This window comes from Stigmatopora nigra, chromosome 7 (assembly GCF_051989575.1).
Source record: "Stigmatopora nigra isolate UIUO_SnigA chromosome 7, RoL_Snig_1.1, whole genome shotgun sequence".
Classification (NCBI taxonomy): domain Eukaryota; kingdom Metazoa; phylum Chordata; class Actinopteri; order Syngnathiformes; family Syngnathidae; genus Stigmatopora; species Stigmatopora nigra.
In genome coordinates this window covers 12666342-12684278 of record NC_135514.1, presented here as the reverse complement: position 1 = coordinate 12684278, position 17937 = coordinate 12666342, and the positions used below count along the sequence as shown (strand labels likewise).

General features: G+C 39.3%; 2 protein-coding genes across 3 annotated transcripts; one reads left to right on the top strand and one right to left on the bottom strand.

The window, feature by feature from the left end:
• Nucleotides 1-222: 222 nt before the first annotated feature.
• LOC144199452 (neuronal pentraxin-2) lies at nt 223-6599 on the top strand. 2 transcript variants are annotated; one of them, XM_077721097.1, is made up of 7 exons: nt 223-370; nt 2445-3027; nt 3820-3936; nt 3979-4126; nt 4597-4844; nt 4939-5118; nt 5877-6599. In XM_077721097.1, exons 2-7 carry the CDS (start codon nt 2524-2526, stop codon nt 6084-6086), a joined length of 1407 nt encoding a protein of 468 aa, XP_077577223.1. In that variant the 5' UTR covers nt 223-370; nt 2445-2523; the 3' UTR covers nt 6087-6599. The 2 variants fall into 2 exon arrangements, with proteins under 2 accessions (XP_077577223.1, XP_077577222.1); XM_077721096.1 differs by having other exon boundaries at nt 3820-4126.
• A 2795-nt stretch (nt 6600-9394) lies between these two features.
• cyth2 (cytohesin 2) lies at nt 9395-17826 on the bottom strand. The gene is made up of 12 exons (XM_077721101.1): nt 17634-17826; nt 16302-16452; nt 16164-16230; nt 15963-16081; nt 15177-15257; nt 14979-15091; nt 14054-14202; nt 13290-13401; nt 12824-12900; nt 12677-12748; nt 11675-11829; nt 9395-10851 (listed from the first exon to the last, which is right to left on the bottom strand). Exons 1-12 carry the CDS (start codon nt 17698-17700, stop codon nt 10764-10766), a joined length of 1251 nt encoding a protein of 416 aa, XP_077577227.1. The 5' UTR covers nt 17701-17826; the 3' UTR covers nt 9395-10763.
• Between the last annotated feature and the right edge of the window lie 111 nt (nt 17827-17937).

Genomic DNA, 17937 nt, shown 5'->3' with positions numbered 1-17937 from the left:
TGTCCCTTCTTTTTCCCCTATTTTAATAATTTCCTTGAAAATGATTGTTTAATTAATTTAATATTTTTTATACCAAATTATTCATTATTTTATTTATTGGAAAATGCAAAAATACTTGTTTTGACTGACAAGAGTGCTCGTGTGTGTGTGTGTGTGTGTGTGTAGAGTTCTTGACCTTTTCCATGCCGCGGCGTGTCGTGCCGCCACTTGACTCGCACGATCGGCGGTGGCGTTGCCAAGGCGACGTCATGGCCATTGTCGGAAGGCGTGGTCTTCAAAGAAACTCCTCTGGAGTAAATCCCTCTGGGACAGATCAGTGTCCTACTACAACTCCAGTGCGCTCGCGTGGACACTCAAGCCAGAACATCAGGTAAGATATATCATTTTCTATAGGCAAAACAGAAGGAATATCTCATTAATTGACTTTTTCACTTGGCAAACACGATATAAGTTTATCTACAACAACTTATGGAGTCATACTTGTCATCAGCAACAATTAAAAATAAAATCTGAATATTTTTCACTTGGAACTATATTAATATTAGGCCAAAAATGTGTTTTTTTATTTAATGACAGGTGAGAAAAAAATTGTATATATATATATATATTTTTTTACATTTTATATTTTAGCCATAGAGATAGAAAGCTCATTTAGATTTTTTTTTAAACCCATAAATGGAAGCTATAGTTAAGAGAAATATAAACAATAAAAACGGGCGAAAATAGACTTCTTGCCTTGTTGGGAAAACAAATCTTTGCATACTTTTTTGTGGCAAGTAATACTCCAAGAAATGTATTTCGATGACATCACAATCATATCAGATATTTTTCTTTGCCTGCTTTGCTTCTGGCCTTAATATGAATTGTCTTTATGGTTTTCCATTTTTCACTATTCCTCATAGTGGAAACCGACAGGTGAAATGTGAGCATTAGAAGCTTCCCTCAAACCAGAAGTGGGTTCTTCTGCCTAACTACCTCTTTGTAGCTCATTTATACCTTAACATAATTTAATGCTTTTATTTTTTCAACAAGGACACGGCAAAACTAGAATTTTGTATGATCGACTGCACTTTGCTTAAAAGTAGGTTAACTTTTTGGGCCAAAAATAAACTAGTAGGATCTAGTTGGCATGAATATGGCCTACCACTCAAACTGACTGTGATTCCAATGTTTGTATTGAGTTGATTTGAGAAAATAAACCCTAAAATTTCCATTAGAGAGGCAAAAATGGTGTTTAATGGCCAATCATTGCCTATTATTTCCAATTCAATCTGAGCTTTGAACCACCCAGCCAATGAGACTTATTAAATTGACTTGTATTGGCACTACCTAAATATCCACCTCTACCATATGGTGGCTTCGGATTAGCGCCACGGCGGACGAAGGAGGCCGCTGATCTGAGGGTTAGGTAGCGCACGAGCGCTAGTAATTAGGTTAATTGGGCTAGCGAGCGGGTGCCACTAAACTGTTGTAGCGGCTGTAGATGGCTGTTGACGCGTTTCTCCAATGGGACCATCTGTCTGCTGGTTAAGCCCCTCCCAAGTCACATGCATCAATGGAATCGGGGTCGGAAAAAATATTCATAGGTCAGCGAACGCAACGTGGGGTGGTGAGTTCACGTGCGTGCCATTTGAAAATGACCAGCTAAAAGGACAGGTTTAATATTTAATATTTGTTGGTTGCTGTCAACATAAATAGACCTGGGGGCGGGGTTTAAGGGTCTAATGTGTTAATTGGTTGGTGGTTGCCAGGCGGATTGGACGTCTAGTGTTGTCAAAGGAGGCCAATTAGATAAGTTGTTACAATGTTATTATGAATGGACTTTACGTGACTATTAAAAATGAAAACAAATCCCTTTCAGATTGGCATTGAATGGTGTTTAGTTGACGTAGATAGCAACAGGCGTTCAATGTTGTTGCTATGTTATTGTAAAGTAATTACTAAGGAAATTTGAATGAATTGGACATTGCCAATAAGGCTTGATATGAGTTAAGAACTACAAAAAAAAACTGTTTTTTTCTGGGGTAGGACTTAGTATAGACTTCATTAATCTTCTATACTGCTTTTTCTATTATTTTGAGTTAATTTAGTTTTTAATAAATTTGTATTTATTTAGAAAATAAATGTAGAGACAAAATGACAATGATGAGTAATTAATTTAAAAATATATATTTTTTATAGTTTTTTTGGGGGGGAATATGTATTTTTTGAAGACCAAAAATAGTTACTTGTATATATTAAGGGTAAGTTTATTTTTGGGGGTGGGGAAATTCTAATATTTTCTCGCAAAATAACGCAAATGCGTAAATATCCAACGTTAACCATATTCTAATAATTTGCCATTTTTAATTGAAATGAATGTGAGTGGCACTTTATCACTGACCACATTAAATATCAATATTTCTAAAGGACTTATAATTGTTTCTGACATTTTCTTTTGTAAGATTTCACCAAGAAAAACAAAAGGGTCCACCTGGATGACGATGGGCATTCTCCCTTGATGATAACTGGCACTCGTATAGAATGGCGCCCAATCAGTACATGGTCGCCTTCCTCTCCTTGCTCATCTTCCCCACATCATCCGCTTTCGATAACTTGGCCCAGCCACGCTTTGTGTGCACCCCCATTCCGGTGGACGCCGACCCCGCCTGCTTCCCGGGCGTCGGTGGGACGACGGCACAGCCTCCCCCGGGCTGGTGGGCGGCGAACGACGAGGCCAAGACCACCATCCTGCGCCTTCGGGAGAGCCTGCTTGGCCAGAAAGAAACAATTTTGGACCAGAGGGAGACCATCCGGGAGCTGACCGCCAAGCTAGCCCTGTGCGAGGGTTTTAGCAGCTCACCTCACAATGACCGCCCGGACACGCCCACGGAACAAAGCGACGTCGTACCGGATTCGCCGCATTCCGATGGAGTGGAACACCAGGAGAAGGACCCCCGCCAGGGCGCTTTGGTGGACGAGACGTCTTCGCCAGAGCAGGTGGAAAGGATGCTTCGGGCACTGAAGGATAGATTGGACAACTTACAGGTGAGATGCATCATGGGAAAAATTGTATTAAATGCTGTTATTGCCATTATACAAGTATAATGAGTTTTAAAGCTTCACCACAAAGTGCACAAATAACTAAAACAGACATCATTTTCAACAAAAAACATATTCCAATTCAACCAAAATTATTTTCTGAACCGCTTTAGCCTCATTAGGGTCGCAGGGGGTGCTGGAGCCTAACACCCTGAATTGGTGGCCAGCCAATCGCAGTGCACGAAGGGGATAAAGGACAAACGTACACGCTAACGATTGTAGTTAGAGGCATTTTTTTGTGTTGTTGTGGAGTTGGGAAAGAAGGAAGATCAGTAGTAATTACGGTGATCTGCCTTGATTGAGGTAATCGGGCCACGCACATGCACAAAGCCCGGATTACCTGAATCAGGCGACTCAATCGTCTTGTCCTCATTAACCCGTCCACTGCCACGGTAGACATCAAAATCCATTTGAGCTGGGAGACCAGCCAGGTCAAGTGGATTGGACGCCATCAATGGTTGCCAATGTCTTACTAGTTAAGATGGAGCCTATACTATTTTTTGGACAAATTCTAACTATTTTATTTAAATATTCCAAACTTTTTTATTCATTTATAAACAATAACCGGCAATAACATGACAACTATTATATGTACACACCTTTATTCAAAATAAGGCCTTATTTGGAAATTACAGAACACAAACAAACCAATTAAAATAGTGTTCCAACTTTGGGATGTAATGCGTCAAAAACAGGCCCAAATTTTAATCAAACTATTTTTTTCAACCAACTAAACAGAAGAGGAACTCATCTCTGGCCCACTCGAGTTCTTTGAGAGAGCTTCTACAGAGAAAAATCGACACTTTGGAGGAGCAATTGCACCCGCACGACCACCACCAAAACCCCAATGACCACCACCAAAATCCCAATGACCACCACCAAAACCTCAACGACCACACGGATGAAAACGCCGACGAAACCCAACCGGGACACCCCGACGAGAATGTCCACGAGGACAACGAAGCAGGCACTCACGCTTACCTTCCACGCAAGGGTTACCACGGCAACAAACTGGAAAGTATGCTAAACCAGCTCCACCTAACGGGTACGTAAAGTTTGTTTACGTACTTTTGAGTTCAGTTCCTACGCTGGCGTCGTAACCTCAATTGACGCGAAGCTCGGATTTCACAGTTAAAATTGAAATTTATGTCAAAATACTGAAAAATACAATCATAAATAAGTTGGACTTACCATTATTGCTGATATTGATAGAGTTATCTTTCTTAATGGTTTATTTGCAAGCAAAAGAATGCAACACGACAAATGTGATGCCAACAAACAAAACTAATTAGCCACCTGGTTCCTACCAGTCAGACGTGTGCTGCATTCAGGGACAACTCGGAAAACACAGTACTCAACACACCAACATGTCACATACATGAAACTTGATTAATTACAATACTGCTTATTATTCCTTTATGCAAAACATACGTTTTTTACCTTGCCTGTCGGTGAAGTAAGGTCTGAAAGGGGTGAAAAAGTCACAAATACATATTTTAATATTTCCTACTTCAGGTTCTAACGGAAAAAGCCACCCCGAGGCCTTCCAGCTCAGCTTCCCCATACGGAGCAACTACATGTACGCCCGCGTTAAAAGGACGCTGCCTCAGGACATCTTCGCAATGACATTGTGTCTGTGGCTCAAAGCCGGCGCGGGGCCCGCCATGGGGACGCCATTTTCCTACTCGGCCCCAGGCCAGGCTAACCAGGTGGTGCTGATTGAGTGGGGTGGGGACCCCGTGGAGCTGCTCATTGACGACAAGGTGAATAAGTGTTACAATATAATCAGGGCGGTCTGATTTAATGAACTAGGGTGGGCTAAAAAACAATCTGTATGATTTGGACCTTATTTTGTAGGCCGTGTCTCTGCCTTGGACGCTGAGTGACGGAAACTGGAACCATGTTTGCGTGACGTGGTCCACACGGGATGGACACTGGGAAGCCTACCAGGACGGCGAACTGAGGGGGAGTGGCAGGAATCTTGCTTCCTGGCGTCCAATCAGAGCGGGTGGAGTCTTCATCCTAGGACAGGAACAGGTAAAGACAAATACAAATTTAGTTTTTTCATGAAGTTTTCAACAACAACAAAAATTGCCAATTGCCGATGTTGATAGCCGATTTAATTTGGATTTTAACGCATCCTGACTACAAAAGCTTACATTTAAAAGCATGCTAATTAGGAAACACAATATAAATGTATCAACAATTAAACTCTTAACACGCCTTCAACTTTAAACCTATAAAACAAAAAGTGTAGAACAGGTAAGCAGTAAAAATTAACAAATCACAAAATTCTAGAGTAGTCAATGTTAGCTGTGGCACATGACTATTAGCATTAGCGGTTAGCATTTTCAGTTATCTTTACTGAAAAGCAATTAGCAAAGAGCTTCCACATTAGCATAGCATATACATTTCGGCGTAGGTAGGCTACACCAACTCACTTAGCTCACAGACGACAGAAACAAGTTTTTAAGCTTATTTAAATTACAGAATATAGATAAAATGATCATAATCAATTACGTTAAAGGTAGACAACCCCAATGATATCAGAAACTTTTGTGTCAAACAAGAAAACTTAAGCTCTAGGAAACTCATTCACTTCCAGTCTTTCTTTTTCCACTACTCCTTCTGACCACTAGGAGGTGCAAAATCGCAACATAGCGACCAAACGATTACCCTATTACATACATGGGCCTTTTATTTCTATTTAAGTCCCTATATATCGGTCAATTTCTAGTAATTAGCCCGACTTTTTGGATTTTTAGTAACTCAATAATTATATTTCTTACTTCCAGGATACTTTAGGAGGCCGCTTTGATGCCACGCAGTCCTTCGTAGGCGAGCTCGCCGACGTACAAATGTGGTCATCGGTCTTGAACGCGGTTGACATCCAAAGGTTGGCATCCTGCGGCGGTCTCCTGACCGGTGACGTCATCTCATGGTCAGATTCGGAGTTTGAGCTTCATGGCGGTGTGGTGAAGCACCCCCAAGAACCCTGTCACTAAAATACTTCTCATTATGTTGACCGATAACACTCAATAAGAGAGGTGACAAACAAAGACAAAAAATGCCTCTGAAACGAATAAGAAATGCCTTTTTTTGTCTTATCTACGTAGCAACATATTTACCTCTTCTCGTAGGTGAAATCTAACGAACTCGGGTTCCGTGTGTCTGCTCGTTTTCACGATAACTCAAGAATGAATGAAGGGATTATCACCAAAAGAGGGTATGATTGTGATCTGGAATGAAAGAGGTTAGACAAAAAAAAAAAAAATCAACCTTATCTACCAAAAATGAATAAAAAGGGAATCTGTTGGGTATTGTGACATATTGTCATGTTCATAATTGTAACTTGTACTGTATTTAAAACAATATGTTGACAAAATAACCACTTGGAAGATTTCCATATCAAGTACAGCTAAACACCAAAGAATTTGTCATCATTTTGTTAGATTTACATGTTTAGTTTTTTGGCATCGCCTGGTAAAATGTAGTAGCTGTTATCACATTCAATATACTGTATTTGTCAGGTTCATTAATAATTACCTTCGTCCGTAATTATCAATAACTGCAGGAAGACATCTTATTCAATTATTGACATTTAATTAAATAGAAATGGATACAACAGATAGCCTCCGAAGGGGAGAGTCAGCAAGTGTCACCTTACAACTTCCGAACGTCTCCCCGAATAGACGTTTTCGTCCCATTCTTATGGTCACAAGTTACAGAGTTGTTGATCATTCCATCACGTATGAGTAAAAACAACATCTGGGACTACAATAACAATCTAATAACAAAAACAGGGACTAGACCTAACAACATTTAGATTAGAGTAATTATACAACCTCCTTGACCTAAGAATCATATAATATAATCATAATCATATAATCGTTACATACAGAAAAACCCGAAGTGTACGGTTACATAACGATAACAATATTCTTGTTATTGTCCGAATAGCCCTGTCCTCGTCACCAAGGGCCCACCAAATCTCAAGGACCGAGATTGGGTGGATTGTTTGTATAACCATCCTGGAACAGGCTGTCTAGGTTAAAGATGACTTGGTGTGACCTCAAGACTTTTGAAAAACAGAAAGAGAATGATTTAACAAAGTAATGAATTAATACAAAGAAAAGAAAGAGATTGATTTAATAAAGAAATGAATTAATATAACTATTATAATAATAAAACAGAATAAACCCAACATTCCCCCGTTTTTATAATATGTATGTTATTAGTCATTTCTTAGTAATCACTAAATGGAAATGTCGGTGACTGCGATTTTATCCGCCTACTCCTTACTCCCATGGCTGGTCTGAAAGAGAAAAAACATAATTATATTCGTCCAATTGGTCCTCGGATTTACCGTACTCCTGGACCTCACTGCTTTCCCCAAACCGTCCCATAAGATACAACTCATGTACTTTAGAATTTGTAGGGGCAATTTCAGTAGTTATAAGTCGGCTTAGCAAGTAGCGCAAACAGGGGATACTACATCACCCACACAATGTTGGGATAGCGGTAATTGTGCCTATAGTCCAAATCTTTAGATTTTCCAAAGGTCTTATCCCACCAATCTGACAATGCGGACGTATCTACTCCAGAGTGCTCTTGCATATTGCGGTTCAGTGTTTGCAGGCCAGTAATGGCCCTGGTGAGAGATCCACTGGGTGACGCGTTGTTCGGTATGAAGGTGCAACATTGTTTTCCAAACATTGCACACACGCCCCCTGTTTCAAGGATCATATCCACCGCTATGCGATTCTGGAACGCCATCAGACTGGTAGCTGCCAGTTGTTCCTTCATGGCCACAAATCCCTGTTCAGTATAATTTCCAAGTTTTGAACATTGTAATGTAAGTAATTTATTCTATCCACATTTTTGTTTGGGGTGATTAGAAGGAAGATAGACTCCCAACCTGCTGCGATCTGATTAGCCAGCTTATACTCATCTGGTACGCCCCGGGGGATGCCAATCGCATCAATGTATGTTGGATCTCCTTCCCTCCATGCCTCTCGACGATGTCGGGAGGGTCGACCCTTCACCTCCGAATTATGAGCCGCCAATTGTATCTCCTCCACTGTGGATGGAAAAACAGACACCGGTAAGAGCAGTGAGACCAAAGTACCTAGTCCTGCCGCGTTTCGGCAGGAGTCGTATAATTTATCTACCACCCCGCCACCATAGGCCAGAACGTGGTATCAGGGGTGTAGTTTGTTTTAGAACGCCGGTACACCACGTCTCATTTATCGCCCCCAGCTTCAGACCATGCCCTGTAAGGTTTAAGCAGGTAAAATGATTAAACAGTGGAAAAATTGACTTCCTATTTACCGCGTAACAGGATAAACACTGCTTCAATATTTTTTTCTTGCCAAGTAGGACACGTTTTTTCATTTGTAAAAACACTTTTCCCCAAATGAATGGTGATTGAGGGAGTTGTTAGACCCCATCGTATTTTCCCTTGTCTGGTAGGTTATCCTAATATATAGTATATATATATATAATATATATAGTATATACATTTTTTTTTGTTATTGTATTCACTGCATTTCCTTGGTAAACTCATTGACTGCCATTGATGGTGATCGTGACCGGACGTTTGGTCGCCAGTTTTTGGTCAAATGTACTTAGATATTAAACAGTACTTAGATATTAAACAGTACTTGGATATTAAACAGTACATGGATATTAAACAGTACATAGATATTAAACAGTACTTGGATATTAAACAGTACTTAGATATTAAACGGTACTTGGATATTAAACGGTGCTTGGATATTAAACGGTACTTGGGAATTAAACATACTTAGATATGAAACAGTACTTGGATATTAAACAGTACTTAGATATTAAACAGTACTTAGATATTAAACAGTACTGAGATATTAAACAGTACTTAGATATTAAACAGTACTTAGATATCTCTCTGTGACCAAAAGACCGGCGACCAAACGTCCAAGCACCATGGCGATAGACGTCCAATCCATTTTGACCGGGAGAGGTCGCCCCCCACTCTCCCAGTCTATCGCCTTCAATGTGTTATTTTACATAACTTTGGTTAGTGCAGATTATGATCCTTTTTATACGTGTAGTTTAGATTAAAATGTGTTGGAAAAACATATAAAATGCATTACGAATGTTAAAAAGCATTGGATAAGTAATAAGCTTTAGCGAAAAAAAATTGCAGGATGAAAATTAAAGCTCTAAAATGTATAGTTTTGCAAAAATTGGGCTTGGTGAAGCGGGTTTGACGCCCGTGATTTACCGTATTGGACTGCTTGCCTGTTAACCCTAGAAAAAGCACAAATCAAGCAACAGTCAATCATCACCTTTTTATTGTTATACAGTAGTTTACTGGCACCGATGTGTATTTGTGTGTATGTGTATGTGTGGTTTACACCGTTTGCTACATTTACATCATATATAGCTCCATCTTCACCTTGCCGTAATAAATAAATAAAAATAAAGACATTTTCTAAAAGTAGTGGCTCAGAAATGGTAATATTATGTTGTTTGGATTTTGTTTTTTTGTGTTTTTTTTTGGCAACTTTGCACTTTAAGAATTCAGGGCGAAGAAGAAGGCCAGCGGGAAGAAAAAAAATAAGAAAAAAAAATGCAAAGCACAAACGGGAATGGCTAAAGGCCATTTTTTTTCTTTCTTTCTAAAGCTTTGGGAGGAAAAACGACGAACGTAAAGGCAACTCACAAAGTTTAGCGACAGCTAACATCTGCAAAAAAAGGTCCAAATTCATCATTCAGCTTCATGCTACTTTGTTATTATTATTTTTTTTTAAACCACAACTAAAACACTACGAAGAAGAACAGCAATTACAGCGTGAACGTCTGAATTTCAAACTGAAGTGGCGCAGTTTTAAAAAACTAAAAACAAATTCTGTAATATCCCACTTTCGGGGTTCATTAACGCGCGTCAGTCGCAAAAACTGATAAAGTGCAATAAAACAAATAACCTAGCTCCATTTTTCCTACAAAATTCATCAAAAAAAGGTCACATAAGCGTTTTTATCTGAATGAATCAGTAGATTATTTGTGTTCTATGGACATCGGGAAGTAAATCATTCAAATACCGTATTTTCACGACTATAAGGCGCACTTAAAAGCCTTAAATTTTCTACAAAATACACAAAGCGACTTATAATCCAGTGTGCTTAATATATATGGAAAAAAACGTAAAATGTGTCATTCATTGAGGGTGTGTCTTATAATGCAGTGCGCCTAAAAATGCATTGCGTCATGTAGTCGTGAAAATAAGGTAATCTAATGACAAAAATCGGACAAAATCCCCTAGAAACGAGGACAAAAAAGACTTCTCGACTCAGTGCACTAACGCCCAGCGACATGCGCTCCTACAGTAAGTTGTACAAAAAAGGAACAATAAATTAAACAATCTCTACATGTGCGCCATAAAGAAATTTGCTAAAATATTTACACAAAAAAAAAATGGTATATTGGAAGGAAGTGCCTTCGACAGGAGGAGAAAGAAGTCAAAAAAATGTCTTCTTTTAATGTCGGGATGGTTGGTGAATGTTTTTTTTGTATTTTTTCTCCAAAATAACAATTACTTGTTAAGTATTTGCTTGCCTGTTAGCAATTGGCTAGTCTATAACTCACCTATTTTGCTGCAAATTGGATGTTATGTTAAAAAGAAGGATGGTGGTACTAATCTAAGGTTGTTCTTCTTTCTTCTTCTGCGATATACGTTTCTTCCTGGCGGCGAGCATTTCGTAGAAGGGGTCCACGCTGACCGCCGATCTGATGTAACCAAAAAAAAAAAAAAAAAAGAAAAAAGTAGATTTGAGACTGAGGCTACCTTTCTCTGATAAAAATTAAGCCTGGCTGTTTTATACAGTGTTCCCTCGGTTATCGCGGTTAATGGGGACCGGGACCACCCGCAATAAGTGAATTTCCGCGAAGTAGGGATTCCCCTTCAAAAATGCTTAATTTGAATTGAATTCCCAAAAAAAAAAAAAGTTTTTTTAATTTTATTTTAAACATTTTAAAATACCCCCCCCCCCCCATGTAATGTTAATGAGGACCGGGACCACCCGCAATAAGTGAATTTCCGCCAAATAGGGATTCCCCTTCAAAAATGCTTAATTTGAATTGAATTCCCCCCCAAAAAATTTTTTTAAATTTTTTATTTTTTTTTAAACATTTTTTTACCCCTCCCCCCCGTAATGTTAATGGAGACCGGGACCACCCGCGATAAGAGAATTTCCGCGAAGTAGGGATTCCCCTTCAAAAATGCTTAATTTGAATTTAATTCCCCAAAAAATAATTTTTTAAATTTTTTTTTTTAATAAAAAAAAAAAAATGTAATATTTGTATTTCCCCCCCCCCAAAAAAAAAATCCGCGAAGCTCTGAGTCCACGGTAGCTGAACCGCGAAGTAACGGGGGAACACTGTATTGCGTTAATGAATGTGACTTGCGGTGTGAAGTAATGTTGCATCGATGCCAGAAAAGCAAAATAAAGAAGCTGGTCGAAAAAACAATCGAAGCTGAAGGCGTTCCCGGGCAAATATTTGAGTGTCTGACCTTTTTTTGTGTGATTAAGTCTAAACTTTTTGGGCGTACTTGATGCTGTGGATCCATTCGTCCTTCTCCTCCGGCGTGGGGGCGGAAATGCGGTAAACCATGTGGTTGCCCTCCACCACCCGCCCGTCGGCTTCTGTCTTGCAGGCTTTGATCAGCTGACCGCGATTGTTGGGGATGTACAACTCGAAGCAGTTCTGGTTGGGGGAAACAGTAGATGTCAAATATGTAGTATGATTCAAATACTTGGGGAAAGAAAGTATTCTTGTTTTTTAATGATATATTTTAGGGCAAGGGTGTCAGACTCGGGTTGGTTCGCGGGCCACTTTAACGTCAATTTGATTTCATGTGGGCCGGACCCTTTTAGATATAATATTTAGATTACCGTATTTTCACGACTATAAGGCGCACTTAAAAGTCTTACATTTTCTCCAAAATAGACAGTGCGCCTTATAATGCAGTGCGCCTTATATATGGAAAAAAATGTCATTCATTGAGGGTGCGCCGTATAATGCGGTGCGCCTTATAGTTGTGAAAATACAGTATTTTTTTAATAAATGGATGAAAATAACTGGATAAAAATCCCTGAATATTCAGTTTTTTTTATATATCTAAAACAATGTTAATTTTGCCTTTTTTAAAATATATTTTTAGATTTTACAAAATGATTTGTGAACTAAAAACACAGAAAAAATGGATAAAAAATGACAAATATTGATTTAAAAGGGGGAAATTCGAGAAATGTAATATACATCTATACTCTTCATTTGAATTTGATCCTAAAACAGAAAGTCGGCACTCATGATTTACTTTCCTGGGCCAAATTTGGCCCCCGGGCCGCCACTTTTAACACATGTTTTAGGGTTTGCCCTAATATTTCGATAAGCCTGGCGGGTTGCCAGACTACTCTTTCCGACCACTAGTCTGACACAGTGCTCTAAAACAACATAATAAAAACTAGTCCCTCTGTCCTACTTAAAAACAAAACGAAAGCACACATTCACAATCCATGGCGACACTCATCTACATGGAATGCGAACTTACAGGTTTGCGTGGGTCCTCCACTTCACGGATGCTGAGATTCTCCAAAGGAATGATGCCTCTGGGTTCTTTGTCCTATTTAAGGAACACAATTATTATACTTCATTCTTTACTCCTTCCATTCAATGTAATGCCCATTTCCAGACTTACTGTTGTATACTCAAAATAATAGAGGCAATTATCAGTGAGAATAAACCATCGCCTCTTCCAGGTTTTCACTCTTCCCCCTGTAAACAAATGGGGACACCAATCAGGACGAGTCGCAGTTGCGAGAGTCCACCACCAGGCTACGAAATACCCTTCTGAGCACGAGAACCCAAGGCAATACATACCTCCTGACAAACAAGCGGCGGCAGCGGAAGTTGGAAATCGTGGGAGAGGAAGCGCAAGATGAAAAGGCGATCGGCGTATTTATTTAGAGGCGAGAGAAGAAGACAGAGAGGAGGACATAGGACACATTAGTGACACGCATTGCAAGCCCAAGGCAGCCATGCAATAATAAAAACTCAAATCCTGCAAAAAAGGTCAAAACAGAAGCTCCCTCCATAGCCAATCCTTTGGTCACCAAACAAGCCAGAGAAGACCACGGCGAATAAAGATGGCGCTTTGTTCATACCCAGTTTGAGGAGCCACCCCTCTCTGTCGGGGTTGAAGAAAGTGTGCGTGAGGTCGTTGCCGTCGTCCTCGGGGATCTTGAAGGGCTCGTTTTTAATACTTTCGTAGAGGTTCTTCAAAGGAGAGAAAAGTGGCTGTTAGCGTGGCACTTTAGCTAGAGGACTGGTGTCAAAGTGGCGGCCCGCGGGCCAAATTTGGCCCGGCGCATCATTTTGTGCGGTCCGGGAAAGTTAATCATGAGTGCCGACTTTCTGTTTTAGGATGAAAATTAAGATGAAGAGTATAGATGTATATTAAATTTCAATAAATTTAAATAATATTTGTATTTTTTTTAAATCAATTTTTCAGTTTTTAGTTCAGAAATAATTTAGTAAAATCTAAAAATATATTTAAAAAAAAGCTAAAATAAACATTGTTTTAGATCTATAAAAAACTGAATATTCAGGGCTTTTAATCCAGTTCTTTTATTCCATTTATAACCCTTTTTAATCAAGAATTGTAATTTTTTAATCAATTTTTCTGTGTTTTTAGTTCAAAAATCATTTTGTAAAATCTCCTAAATATATTAAAAAAAGCTAAAATAAACATTGTTTTAGATCTATAAAAAACTGACTATTCAGGGGTTTTAATCCATTTATAAAATAAATAAATCAAAATATTATATCTAAAATAGTCCCGCCCACATGAAATCGAGTTGACGTTAATGCGGTCCACGAACCAACCCGAGTCTGACACCCTTGAGCTAGATGCTGAAAAACGGCCTACCCGTAGGAGGTCCTCGGGCAGATCCCCTCCGTCGTTGATGCCTCGGTTCATAGAAATGAAGCGATCCACGCCCGGTTTGTCTCTGACGTTGGGGTTGTGGAGGCTGGTGTTCAGCATGATGATGGCGAAGGATAGCACGTAGCAGGTATCTGGGGTAAAAAAGGGATGGCGGATTAAAATGAAGCTATCAATAAAAATAAAAGGGCTGGATAGCATTTTTCATACTACATAAAGAAACAAAAGCCCAAAGTAAAAGACAATGGAAATTATCAGACTGTGTGGTTCTTAAAAACTAAATAAAAAGTATTTATGTATAGAGTTTATCATTTGACAACACCAATTGGAACTGAGACGTTTTGTGTTGTCAATGGCAAACTTCAGTGAGCCACTTTAGATTCCAACATGGACTTACACTAATTGTATGTATGTAATTTTACATATATATATATATATATATATATTTTAATCATTCTGACTGTATGATTGTGCTGCTGCAACACTAAAATTTCCTCTAAAAGATACATTTTAAAAAGATCTTATCCTAGCTTACCACGGAAATTGCAAAAATATCCTTCATAACTGTCGCCAATGATTTAATAACTCCCAAATCAGATTACTTATGAATTAAGTGTAAAATGCGCCATGCTGAAGACTCCAATTTCTCATATTTTAAATCAATCTTCCAGCATGAGCTTCTTTGAAATGCCACTAATACCAACTGAAGACTGAACTTGTCTCACAAAGTACGGACAAATAGGCTTAAGGACAGTTTTTGGTAGCATGACACACCGTCCCTTCTGTGTAATAACTTCGGGGTGAAGTAACATGAAAAGACGTTGATCTGCCTCCTACTGGCTGACTGAAGGTAAGTGAACGACAGTGAGATATACTAAATATATTTAAAAACATAAATGTACATATTTACCCGTGCTCTGGAAGACGCCCGGGTTACAGCGACAGTATCTCTGGGCGAAGGCCTCCATCATTCGGTCGATCTTTTGGGCCTCGCCAGGTAGACGGAAACTCCACAAAAATTGTCTGTGAGTGCAAAAGGTAAACAACCCGACCGAATTAGTCTTCAAATAAGATATAGAGCGGGTCGGGCTATAAATTGGAAGTCTACCTGAGGGCCTGGACCAAGTTGAGATCCGTGAACTCGTGCAGGTCAACGAAAGCCTGGAGAACTTTGATGTTGAAGTCGTCCCTGTGGAAAAAAACATTCATTTCGAACGTTCTTTGTTGAGGATAAAGAATACACACAGCTGTGACTATGACTGTATGTAGAGGAACCCTTTGAGAGGTCAATACAGTGGAAGTCTAATAAAAAAAATCTTCAGCTAAACTGATTTACTGCTAGGGGAGGTTACAGAGTGTATGTGCTGTGGTAGTTAGTAATAGAGGGAAAACTACAATATTATTATTAGTAGATTTATAAGTGGGAGGGGCCAGAAGCTGGACATCTATTGCTGTTGAGTTAAGCTACGAGACGTCAAGAGTTATAAAATGAAAGTAGGGCTGGGCGATATGACAAAAAATGTTGTCATGATAAGAAAAAAAAAATCAGTCAATATTAATAATTATCACAGTAACTATCAGATATTTTTTGTTTAAATGTGAAACTTCAAACTTCTGTGAATAAGTAAATAAATGACTTTTCTTTCTCATTCAAATATGAAAGTAACTATTTTACTTACTTAATATCAAAAGAAAATGTGAAATATGATCATTTTAAAAAGTATATTTGTTGTTCTGTTGTGCAGTAAAGATAAAATAACTCCCCAAAGGAAAAATACATGCCAACAATGCTAATACTACGTACAATTGGATTGTCATACAGAGTCTACAATTATTGAGACCCATTCCCTATATTAATATAATAATAAAATGAATGACTGTTGAAAATGGGCACCTTTCTCCTAGATAATCTCCTATCGCCGTCTTGTTGAGGCCTTCGCCTTTGTAAAGAAACTGAGCAATGTCTTCGGAAGTGTGTCGGAGAAGCTCGTTCTCCACCAGAAATACGATCCCCTACAAAAAAAACAAAAAAACATGTCACCCATCTGAAAAAAAAAAAAAAAAAACAACACTTTCCAAATGTTAACATTCCAACCTTTTTGGGATCCATGTTAAACTTCTTCCTTCCCATGGCGACATGTCGGTTTTTCTGAAGAGTTTTACTGCACACCGACAAGACGTGAACAATGAAACCAATTTTTTATTGCTTATAAGAACATTTGAATTAACCCACCTTCCCTCCGTGCTAGCCTCCAAGCCTTCCACCTCTAAAATGGCCTCCCGGAGCTCCTCGCGGAGCCTCTGAATCTCTTGCAGGAGCACCCCCTTCCTCTTCCGGATGTCCTCCAGCTCTGAGCGCTCCTCTGGGCTTAGGTCTACTGGGACTACAGGGGGGGAGGGGCAGGAAAGAGCGTTAGCCCGTTAGCGCCGATAAAAAGCCCATTTCTCTCTAACAATATAGTCCAGGCTATTTCCAGTTTGGCAATGACAGATGACTACTATTGTTATCAGGAAGTTCCAAGTAAGCACATTGACGGAGGGTGGAGATTTCAAATTAAACATACAATGGATACCATTGGCAAGTCATCCATCTATTATTCTGTAGACTATATATAATTTTTTTGGTGCACCATCCCTATTTCTAATGTTTTCCGAGCCAAATCCCATATTTTATGGCTATTCAAAAATCATTCATTGTCTGAAGCGCTTATCCTCACAAGGGGACACCCAGAAATAGTGGGGAGCCAATCACAGAACACCACCCATAATCTATTCTATAATATTTTTAATTTAAAAATATTTATTTGAAAAGTAACATACTATTACTATGGCTTTTAAGTATTTATTTCAATTTTACTTGCACAAAAAGCTTCAAAAGGTTTGTTTTCTGTACTGATTATCCGTATAAAGGTTGCGGGGGTGCTGGAGCCTATCCCAGCCGAGTTAGGGCATCCTGGATTGGTGGCCAGTCAATCACAGATGTTCAAAACAATAAACATAGAAGTTCCCATCTCATTTTATGAATCTATTTATTCTCATTGGGATCCAAGGGGGTGCTGGAGCCTATCCCAGCTGACTCCGGGCGAGAGACACCCTGAATCGGACACACAAAATGAGGAGGCGGGCCGGACCTTAGTCCCCGGCCCCCGAGTTTGACAGCCGTGTGAACTCGTTCATTGTGAAGCCAAAACAAAAATTCTGCTCTCCCCCAAAACCACGCCCACAGTCGGGCTACAGTACAGTAATAACATGTTTGGAACTAGTCAGGATTAAGCAGCAGCACATTCTTTAACAAATAAGACGCATTAGAACGCATTAAAAGAATCTACCGAACGACCGGCTGGAACCGAAACACGAGCCGATAATCGATAATCAGTTACCGTCTATGGCAATGAAACTGTGCCACTGCGTGACAGTGTTTTAATACTGTAACCACGGACGTTTAACGAAAGTGTCGATGTCAAAACAAATGGAATAATTCAAACAATAACAGATTTGGGCGAGTCGCAGCTAGCTTGACGGTAACGTCTACATGAAACTAGCTAGCTTCTCGTTAGCAACTTACTGTAGTCCAAGTCATCCATTTTCGGCGCTTTACTTTTAGGCATCAATATTTCCGAGTCGACGGTCATTCAATAGGAGAAAAATGTGGATATATATGCAAATATATCCTCAAAATTGAAAGGAAAGATGAAAACCACGACTACCAGTGGTTTCGATACGTCGGGCCGGAGACAAAGAAGGTGGCGACACCGGAAGTGGTGTGTAATGATAAATAGAATTTCCGGTCAAGCTTTAATTTTATCCTTCAAAATATTGGCATTATTTAGATATGAAGAGTTTCCGGTCAGCTCTTTTCATGTGAATTA